The sequence below is a fragment of the Elephantulus edwardii genome, unplaced genomic scaffold (assembly GCF_000299155.1).
Source record: "Elephantulus edwardii isolate Elephantulus edwardi_28Jun2011 unplaced genomic scaffold, EleEdw1.0 scaffold00005, whole genome shotgun sequence".
Taxonomy (NCBI): domain Eukaryota; kingdom Metazoa; phylum Chordata; class Mammalia; order Macroscelidea; family Macroscelididae; genus Elephantulus; species Elephantulus edwardii.
Window position 1 is genome coordinate 29,258,040 of NW_006399755.1, and position 11,007 is coordinate 29,269,046.

General features: G+C 37.1%; 1 protein-coding gene across 1 annotated transcript in view; it reads right to left on the reverse strand.

Annotated features, from left to right (window-relative positions):
* Nucleotides 1-571: 571 nt before the first annotated feature.
* The window catches only part of ATG4C (autophagy related 4C, cysteine peptidase), an 86,000-nt gene continuing 75,564 nt past the window's right edge, over nt 572-11,007 (reverse strand). Inside the window, exon 10 of the mRNA XM_006879771.1 lies at nt 572-934. Within this exon, the coding sequence (XP_006879833.1) occupies nt 767-934 (168 nt within the window). The 3' untranslated portion in view covers nt 572-766. The remainder of the gene's footprint in view (nt 935-11,007) is intronic.

The window sequence follows — 11,007 nt, forward strand, 5'->3', positions numbered from 1 at the left end:
ACTTATTTTCAGATTTAGAAAGTGCATAGTAAGTAGAGTTTCCATAAAACTGCCTTTTTGAGAGAGGAAACAAATACTATGCTTATTAATGTCTGTTATCTAATTTGATTGGATGCACTTGCTTATAACCTTTTATCTGTGGAAAAAGCAATGCTTCATATTCATCCTCATATGAAGGTTCAACAGCAAACATTATGAGCAGCCACAATAAAACTGTATTACTAAGTTACCTTAAGTCACAATTATGCCTCTATAACTTTATGTATAACACAGCTAAATATCACTCTTTAACACAGCAAAATACATCCAAAAGTATCCTTTCATTTCATCAACAAGTATAGGAACACGCTGGACAGCATCTACAATTTATCTTCTGATCTTCTCATTTAGTACAAGCTGGAACTTCTGAAAATATTTGGTGATCCCAGTCTTTAGGACAGTATCACAAAATCTCTAGGATACGTGATTAGTTGCTTCCAGCAAAAGAATTAGAAGACAAGAAGGCTTGCAATTAAGATCAGTCATTATTAGCAGATCTTTGGAAAACACGAATACAACCAGATTACTTGATAAGTTTCATTAAATCACTTTTCTTGCAGAAAAAAAAATTCTTTAAAACTTGTATATTTTCAAATGTTCTTTTTATTTGTGTAGAATATATAAAATTAAGGTATTTGTGAAAATAAACCAGTTTCAAACACACTAGTTTCTTTCTCTTTATTTCTCCACCTTTCATAGAAGTTCTCAAGCACCAACGGGTTAATCATTATAGTAAGACAAACTCTTCTGTGCTAAATCTTTTTAATCTTTTCTTTTCATCTTCTGAGAAAAGGTCATCTTCATTGGTTGTAGTAGATGTAAAATCATAATCCCTGGAATGACCATTTACAAAAGTAAATAATGGGTATTTTTCCTTAGAAGAAATGTTCAGAATCTGTAACAAAATAAAGAAAAGTACATTATTGGATGCAATAATGGAACAAAATTATATCACAAATGTCACTGAATTGTACTTGCACAACTTTTGAAGTGGTGTTTTCGCATGTGTAATTTTATAATCAAATAATCAATCAAATCTAACATTTTAGTTCTGAATTTATCTTGTCACTTTCTCTTGTTTCCATTAATCTAATGCTTTTATTTATACTGTTCTGGCTAAAGATGAAAGTTGGTCATTATCGTAATAGATTAGTTATAGCTAAATAACCACTTTTCAACTACGCAAAGGCATTTGACTATGCAGATCCCAGCAAATTCTTACTAACATTGAAAAGAATGGGAATCCCAGAACATGTAACTATGCTCACACAAAACCTATACCAAGCCCAAAAGCCTGTTGCAGGAATAAAGTATGGGAACACTGCATCATTTTCTAGTTTAAAATCAAGAAAGGGGTGTCTCAGGCTATACTTTTTTTCCCTCCACAGCTACTCAACTTTTATTTGAGAAAATCACTCAAGAAGCTGAACTCTGTGAAGAATAATATGGCATCCAGATTGGAAGAAGACTGACCCATCAGCAACTTGCACTATGCAGATGACACAACCTTGCTTGCTGAAAGTGAGGAAGACTTGAAACGCCTGCTGCAGAATATCAAAGACTATAGCCTTCAATATGGATTATATCTCAACATCAAGAAAACAAAAATTCTCACCACCAGGCAATAGGCAACATCATGATAGAAGGGGAAAAAAGGCTGTAGTTGTCAGTAATCTTATCTTAACTGGATCCACAATCAACACCCTTTGTACTAGCAGTAAAAAAAAAAAATCAAGACACATAGCATTGGGGAAATCTGCTGTTAGTGACCTCCCCAGAGTGCTAAAGATGAATGATCTCCATTTAAAGACTTGGGTGCACCCGATCCAAGCCATGGTCTTCTTAATTATTCACTGTGCATGTGAAAGTTGGAAAATGCATAAGGATGACAGAAGAACAGATGTCTTTGAGTTGTAGTGCTGAAGAAGACTCTGAATACCCATGGACTGCCAGGAGAACAAACTAGTCTGCCTTGGAGAAAGTGAAGCCAGAGTGTTCCCTGGATGCAAGGGTGGTGAAATTTCATCTCACATATTTTGGACATGTTGTTACCAGGTGACCATCCCTAGAGAAAGACATCATGCGTAGGAAGGTGAAGGGTCAGCGTAAGAGAGAAAGACTCTCAACAAGATAGACTGTCATGATGACTGTAGCAGCAGGCTCACGTATGTCAGAGATGGTAAGGATGGCACAGGAGAGAATAGGGTTTAGATCCATTATTCAGGGTTTAGATCTATTGCTCAGAGGGTCACCAGGAGTCATAGTAACCATGAAAACCCTCCGCTCATTTTCAAATCTCTCTGTCCTCTCCTCCTCCCTGCCCAGCAGCCACATTAGTTTGAGGATATACTTTAAAAGTTGTGTCTTCTAGGGAGCTCTGGTAGCCTAGTGGCAAGAAGTTGCACTGCAATCCCAGAGGTATGCAGTTTGAATCCACCAGATGCTCTGCTGGAGCAGGAGGTACAATCTCTTCCTGTACAAGTCAGATCCGATTTGACGGTACACACATAAAAAAAGAATAAATTTTTTTTAAAAAAAAGTTGTGTCTTTTCATGAATGAAGGGAAATCCAAAGTCTCTGTAAACTTTCATCAAAATTAATAATAATTTTAAAAAAGGAAAAAATGTTTTCTCTTAGTACAGTAAATAAAGGAATAAAATAATATTATCACTTATGATAAATATATTGAATGACTATTTGGCACCATAATGCAGATAAAACCCAGTAGACTATAATAGAAGTTCAGGTCTAATCCTGCAATATACTGCAATACAAACAGTTTTACCCTAGAGAGGGTGAAGCCAGTCTGCTCCTTGGAGGCAAGGATTCTTTCGTCTAACATACTTTTGGCATGCTGCAAGGAGGGACCAGTCCCTGGAGAGGGACATCATGTTTGGGAGGGTGGAGGGATGGCACAGGAGAGGAAGACCCTTAATGAGATGGATTGATTCAGTGACTGGGGTAATGGGAGTAGGTGTGTCGGAGACAGTGAGGTTGGCACAGGATAGAGCAGGGTTTAGGACTCTTTTATATAGGGTCGGTATGAGTTGCAAGTGACTCGACGGCACATAACAACAACAAACAAACAATAAGAAATAATAGAAGGTAAATAAAATTAAAAAAGAAAGATTCTCACTACTGGACCAACTGGCAGCACCATGATAGATGGAGAAGAGATTGAAGCTTTTAACAACAATTTCAGCTTGCTCAGCTCCACAATCAACACTCTTAGCACCAGCAGTCAGGAAATCAAAAGACTATTTGCACTGGGAAAATCTGCTGTCAGGGACCTCTCCAGAGAACTGAGAAGGAACAATGTCAGTCTAGCGACTAAGGAGCACCTGATTCAGGCCATGGTCTTCACAATGACTAAGGATGACAGGAGAAAAAAAAACCTGATTCCTTTGAATTGTGGTGCTGGAGAAGAGTCATGAATACATCATGGACTACCAAGAAAACAAACAAGGTCTGTCTTAGAGAGAGTGAAACCAAATTTCTCCTCGAAGGCTAGAAGGCTAGGATTTTGAAGCTCTGTCTTACATACTTTGGGCATGTGGCCAGGAAGGACTGGTCTTTGGAGAAGGACATTGTGCTCAGAAGGTTGGAGGGACAGCTCAGGAAAGGAAGACCCCAGATGAGATGAACTGACACCATAACTAGGGCAATGGGGATAGGTGTGTCGGAATCAGTGGGACTGGCTCAGGATAGGGCAGGGTTCAGAGCTGCTGTACATAGGGTTGCTATGAGTCGCACACAACTCAATGGCACATAACAATAACATTAGGAAATAAGAGGTATCCAAACTGGCAAAGAAGTGGTAGACTCTTACTATAGGCAGATGACATGATAGTATACACACAAAATCCTAAGGACTCAACCAAAAAACCTGTTAGACCTAATAGATTAATTGAGGAGAATGGCAGTAAGATCAATATACAAAAATCCATGGTATTCCTCCACAGTAAAAAAGAAAACCCTGAGGGGAAAAAACCAAGAAAGCAATGCCATTACTAACAGCCAACAACAAAGTGAGATACTTGGGAATAAACCTAACTAGGGGCACAAAAAGAACTTGATAAAGAAAACTATAAAACACTACTGCAAGAAACAGTAAGATTAACTAAATGGAAGAAATGTTCCTTGTTCATGGATAGGAAAACTCAATATATATAGTGAAAATACAATAGGCATGTTCACTTGGAAAGGAAAGAAACCCTGAATAAGTAAAAAAGTTCTAGAAAAGAAAAATGAAGTGGAAGGCATATCACTCCCTGATCTCAAAACCTACTACACGGACAATCTCCTCCTGTACCAGTCAGATCTGATTTGACGGTACACTCACACAAAAATAATAAAATTTTTAAAAAATTTAAAAAAAAAACAAAAAAAAAACCCTACTACACAACTGTAATAATCAAAATAGCGTGTTACTGGTACAATGACAGATACAGAGATCATTGAACAGAACTGAGAACTCAGAAACTAATCCATCTATTTAATCCATCTGGCAAATAACAGCCAGAAATGCACAACCAGGGGAGGACAGTTCAATGAATGGGACCCTCTAAAAATTAAGTCTCTGTATGCATCAAAAACCTTTTCCAATTGGGTGAAAAGAAAACCAGCTGACTGGGAAAAAAAACTTTTGTCAATGACATGGCTTCTACAAGAAAAAAGAACTGATGACCCAATTACAAAAGGGACAAAAGATATTGATAGGTCTGTAATAGGGGAAGACACTCAGGTGGCCAACAGTCACATGAAGAAATGCTCAAAACCACTGGCAAGAGAGATTCAAATCAAAACTGCATTATGATACCATCCAACCCTAGTCGCAGTGGGAAATTTTAGCAGAACAGTAACCAATAATTGTTGGAAAGAGTAGGGAAAGACTGGAACTCTCATACACTGTTGGTAGAATTATAAAATGATATAATTATTGGAAGGCAATTTGGCATTTTCTCAAAAAGCTAGATACAGAGATTCATTATGAATCAGCTATAACACTGCTAGGAATATATTCCAATGAAAATTGAGCTAAGATACAAATAGAGATGTGTATACTGATGCTTATAGCAGCATTATTCACACTACAAAGTACTCGGAAACAACCAAAATGTCCATCAACGAATTACTGGACTGAGAAACTATGGTACATTTGCATGATGGAATACAATGGAGCAATAAGCTGTGATTTTTAAAAATACTGTATAACTTGGGAGAGGCTAGAAAGCTTTATGCTGAGTGAACTAACTCAAGTGCATAAGAACAGATATTGTATAGATCCATTCTATAACAAAAAAAGGATAACCAGTGATAAGTGTATAGAGAATAGTTTTTAGTAGATATTCATGAAGAGTTGTTGTTGTTATGTGCCACCGAGTAGCCTGCAATTCATAGCGATTCTATGTACAACAGCTCTGAACCCTGCCCTATCCTGAGTCAGTCTCACTGATTCCGACACACCTACCCACATTGTCCCAGTTACAGTGTTCATCATCTCATCCAAGGTCTTCTCCTGTGCTGTCCCTCCACCCTTCCGAACATGATGTCCTTCTCCAAGGACCAGTCTCTCCTGGACATGTGTCCAAAATATGTGAGACAGAGCTTCAAAATTCTTGCCTCCAAGGAGAAACTTGGTTTACCCTCTCCAGTACAGATCTGTTTGTTCTGTTGACAGTCCATGGTATGTTCAAGGCTCTTCTCCAGCATCACAACTCAAAGGCACCAATTCTTCTTCTGTCATCCTTAGTCATTGTCCAGTTCTCTGATGCATATATCAAGTAATTACGAAGACCATGGCCTGGATCAAGCATCTCTAGGTTGACATCATTGCTTCTCAGTACTCTGGAGAGGTCCCTGATGGTAGATTTTCCCAGTGAAAATAGTCTTGATTTCCTGACTGCTGGTCTGACTGTGGAGACGAACAAGCTGAAATTGTTAACAGCCTCAATCTCTTCTCTATCATGGTGCTGCCAATTGGCCTAGTGGTGAGAATCTTTGTAATTTCAATGTTGAGCTGCAACCCATATTGAAGAACTACAGTCCCTGACCTTCTGCAGCAAGCACTTCAGGTCCCCTTCAGTTTCAGCAAGCAAAGTGTGTCATCTACATAACAGGTTGTTGTGTTTTCCTCCAATCCTGATGCCTCATTCCTCCTCATAAAATGCAACTTCCCCGAATGATCTGTTCTGCATATCGATTGAAATGGTTTGGAGACAGGACATATCCCTGGATACACTCCTTTTCTGATTTTGAACCATGCTGTTTCCTTGCTCTTCTCACCACTGCCTCCTGATCCAAGTATAGATTATACATGAGCACAATCAAGTGTTCTGGGATTCCCATTCTCCTCAAGGTTAGCCAAAATTTGTTGTGATCCACACAAATGCCTTTGCATAGTCAATGAAACACAGACTGACAGTCCTCTGGTACTCTTTGCTTACTGCCAAGATCCATCTGACATTGGCGATAATGTCTCTAATGCCATGAACTCTTCTAAGCTTGTATTTCTGGTAGTTCTCCGCTGATGAACTGTTCCAGTCATTTTTTAATAATGCAGTAGGATTTTGCTTGCATGGCAAGTACTTGAAACTGTGCCACTAACGAAAGGAAATCCTGTCTAAAAAGATGCATTTCTGTACCAGAGCTATGTCACACCATCCTTTGGACCCTCTGTTGGAAAAGTAGAACCAAGTCTCAAATAATGCCTTTTTAATTGTATCCTCTAGTTTTGACATGATAACTGGGGCGATAGGATTAAGTATGTCAGAGTCAGTGAGACTGGCTCAGGATACGGTAGGGTTCAGAGCTGTTATACATATAGTCTCTATGAGTCCCATGTGACCTGGAAGGCACATAACAACAATAACAACAACAGTTATAGATGTAGGGCCAAACTGTATCATACCTCTGAATGTAAAATACCTTATACCTATCTTATAAAGAGAGGGGGGATTAATCATGGGGTTGTACAATTTGATGGGTTGAGGAGGTGACGGAAATTGAAAGACTCTGTTCTGGAAAAAAATGTATTCGAATTTTTAAATAAACTAGAATAATTTAAAAAATCTTATGATAAATAATAGTGATGATGGTATATAAGAACCTTTTTAAATGATGTTATTCTAGAATGCCTTCCTTCCAGATTATAAGAAACATTTCAAAAATAAAAATAGTGACAGGTACAACAACTGTAACAGAACTTAGCTATTTTCTAAAGTTTTGTTTTGTACTTTTTTTCAAGTTTTTTTTTATTAATTAATTTTAATGAAAGTTTACAGAGACTTTTAATTTCCATTCATTCATTGTCGTACTTTTTTCCCTGCTCAACCTACCCCTACCCCCCAGTTTGCTCTTCTCTTTGAAAAGTAAAAATTTTTTCATTGTTATACAATTCCTCCCCCTAAGTCCACTCCACTATGCAGCCTTTGTTCTGTACTCCTGTCATAATCACATATTCCTATTAAACAGTTCTCTCCTTCATCTGTTTCAATGCAGTATACATAATTTATCCCATCTATCTCAGTCTCCCTCCAATCCCATTGTCAGTTTTACAACAATAGCACTATGAGGTATTTGTCCTTTTGTGACTGAGATGTTTCACTCAGCATAATGTCCTCCAGGGTCATCCATTTTGCATAGTTCATGAGTTCCTTGTTTTTCAATGAAGGGTAGTATTCCATTGTATGGATATCCCAGAGCTTCTCTATCCATTTGTTTGCTGATGGGCACTTAGGTTGTTTCCAGCTTTGCTATTGTGAACAAAGCCGCAATAAACATGGGTGTGCATATATCTGCTTAGGGGGCAGTTATGGTTTGTTTGGGGTATATTCCCAGTAGTGGAATTGCTGGGTCAAATGGTATGTCTATATGCAATTTTTTGAGAAAGCACCATACTGCCTTCCATAGTGGTTGCACCATTTTACACTCCCATCAAGAGTGTATAAGGGTGGGTAATACTCTGTATTAAATATGCAATGTCTTATTTACATGGGTTTCATTAAGAAACTAATATTCTCTTTATAACAAATTACCTTCTATTAAAAAAAGGAAGAAAGAAAAAATTGTAGAAAATATAAAATGAGAAATAAGCGGAGGGCAGAGCAACTGGCATGTGATTGAACACCTTTTCTTTCTAGCCAGTGGCTGGAATATAGCCCTAAATTGTGCTATTTTATATTTATTTAATGTCACTTATAAAAGTCAGTATCAAATGGGTAGGTAACCTTACTGTGTTAGTTTCAGTCAACACAGTAAAGTTAACATTATCATCTCATTATTCTTTTGCTCATAATCAAGAAAGATGCTATCTGAGCATATTAGTATAGGGTTAAATTATCCATCAACATAAAATAAAAAGCTGTGCCTTAGGAAAAAAAAGGAACTCTCTACCCTTTAATTATAAAAAAAACACATCCAGTTTTTAACAACTTTCTTGTGCTCAGAGCCTTTTTATGCATAATACTGATTCCAAAATTTTTAGTTATTCTTTTTCTAACTCTCTCAAGTTTAATTCTTTTTAAAGCTTATCTGCTGTTCACAGGGAGCTCTGGTGGCCTAGTGGGAAGAAGCTGTGCTGCAACCCCAAAAGAACATTGTTCAAATCCTCCAGTTGCTCTGCAGGAGAAAGATGGGTGCTCTTCTCCCATGCGATTGAAAACCTGCTGGAGGGCAAGCTACGGGAGGGGGTGGGGGTTGGGAGGGTTCTGACTCAATGGTACACAACAATGAGAACATCTGTTGTTCACAAGTTGCTATGAGTCATAAATTACTTGATGGCACCTAACAACAACATCATCAAATTATGATAAAGAACAGGTGAGCTGGAGCAATAAGGTCACCTATAAAAACATAAACATGAAATGGTAAATAATTGTAGGACAAATAAAAACAAACACCAAAAGACATCTTAGTAATTATCACATTTTTCTCTCACTGGAAAAATTATGAATCGAAGTATATTAATAAGTCTCCCAGAAAAAAAAATAATAATCTATTACTGGAATAATAGATCTGAGTTGCTATTCATCATTCTTTTCTAACCTTTTCAATAGTTCTGAGCACCACATAAAGAATGTTTACTTTGACTGTTTTTAAAAAAATGAACATCACCAAAAAGCCTACATTGTCAAAACTTAAATTATTTCTGTAATAAATATTACATCTAAATAAAATTCCTTTTCAATTAAATTGCATAGTGTGTTATATGTTGTGCTACTAACCAAAAGACTAGCAGTTTGAATCTACCAGCAAGATTAGTGGAAGAAAAATAGGCAGTCTATACTCATAAAGATTTACAGCTTCAGAAATCCCATGAGGACCAGTCAGAATCTACAGTATCACATACGTGCACTGTTGTTATCAGCTGCTTTTAAAAGAGACTTCAGTGGCTTAATCAATAGGAACTTCAGAAGAGATAAGTCTATAGAACTTTCAATATTTTTACAGTTTTAGTAAGACAGCTAAAGATACTTTAAGGTCGCTTTATTATGTAGAAGGAAAATAATAGAGATTTCTTTTCAGAAGGTCAAATATTTTATCACACTTTTTCTAGGTAACGAGTTGATGAGTTTCAGAATCTACAAAAGAAAATGCTCGAGAAGTTAAGCATTTATTTCATCATAAAAGCACTTGTGGGCAAGAACAGAACAGAACCAGGCCAAAATCTCTCCCACTACTATCTGTCATATAAGTAAAATTATACTCAAGACCAAGCCGTACGTACTCAAGTAATCTGTATTCAACACAGTGGAACTATACTTCATATAGGGAATAGGTTCAAAGGGTAACCGATAAAAGGGAAATTCAAACATAATCAAAATCAAGAGAGGTACAGTTTTGTTTTATTAAACTTTGTTTTACTGTACTTCAGAGATATTGCAGGATCATTGTTTATTGCTGGGGGTTTGTTTTGGAGTTTTTTTGTTTTGCGGTTTTTGGTTTGTTTATTTGTTTTTTCACAAAATGAAAGTTTGAAGCAAATCTACATCAAGGGAGCCTATCAGTGCTATTCGTTCAATGGCACATTTGTACTCTAGGTCTCTCTCTCACATTTTGGTAATTTTTGTAATATTTTACATTTTTTTCATAATGTTAAACTCATAGTTGACCTTCCAGCAGGTTTTTCAAGGCTGCATATCATGTGGGAAGAGACTATCCATTTTTCTTCTTCAGAATCACTGGTAGAATCAAACTACCAAAGAGGTGCCACCTTCCAGAGCTCCTTTACCTGACGATAGAACAAGATAAATATAACTTTTACATATGCACAGAAAAACCAAAAGATGCGTGAGGTTCACTTTAGTGCAGCAGTCTGGAACTGAACCTACATTATCTCATAGTATGCTTGTATGTGTATGTGTGTGTACTTAAGGTGAAGCACAATAAATCAATAAAAAGATGGAAAGGGACAAATGTTAAAAAGGTTGACAGGAACACCTAAAAAAAGGTGATAACTAAACAAGGATCTGAAAGAATTGGGAAAAGGAAACATGATGATATATACAGGAAGATAACTCCAGGCAAAAAAACAAACAGAAATATCATTTAACCAAGAAGATGCTGAGTTCTGTCAAGGAGGATAGTATGGCTGCACTTGAGGGAGCAAGGATAAGAATGATAAGGAATGAAGTCGGGTGGCAATGTTGAAGAAGGGACTCATTTAAATATGGGTCATGGTAAGGGCATGGGCTCCTTCTCTAGACTGAGTTGGAAAGCTACTTTACGGTTCTGAATAAAGGAGTAAAACTTCTCCTTACAATTAAAAAGATCACTCTGGCTAGCTTCAAGATGAGAAGGTAAGCAAGGGGGATCAGTTAGGAACCTACTGCAATAATCTCAAGCAAAATGTAATGACCAAAAGTAGATGAAGTCTATGGGGGAGAGAATAGTCTAAAAGTATTATATTTTAGGGCATTATTTTTATCGTAGGAGTACGCAATGAGGGTTGCAGAGTGGATTATATTT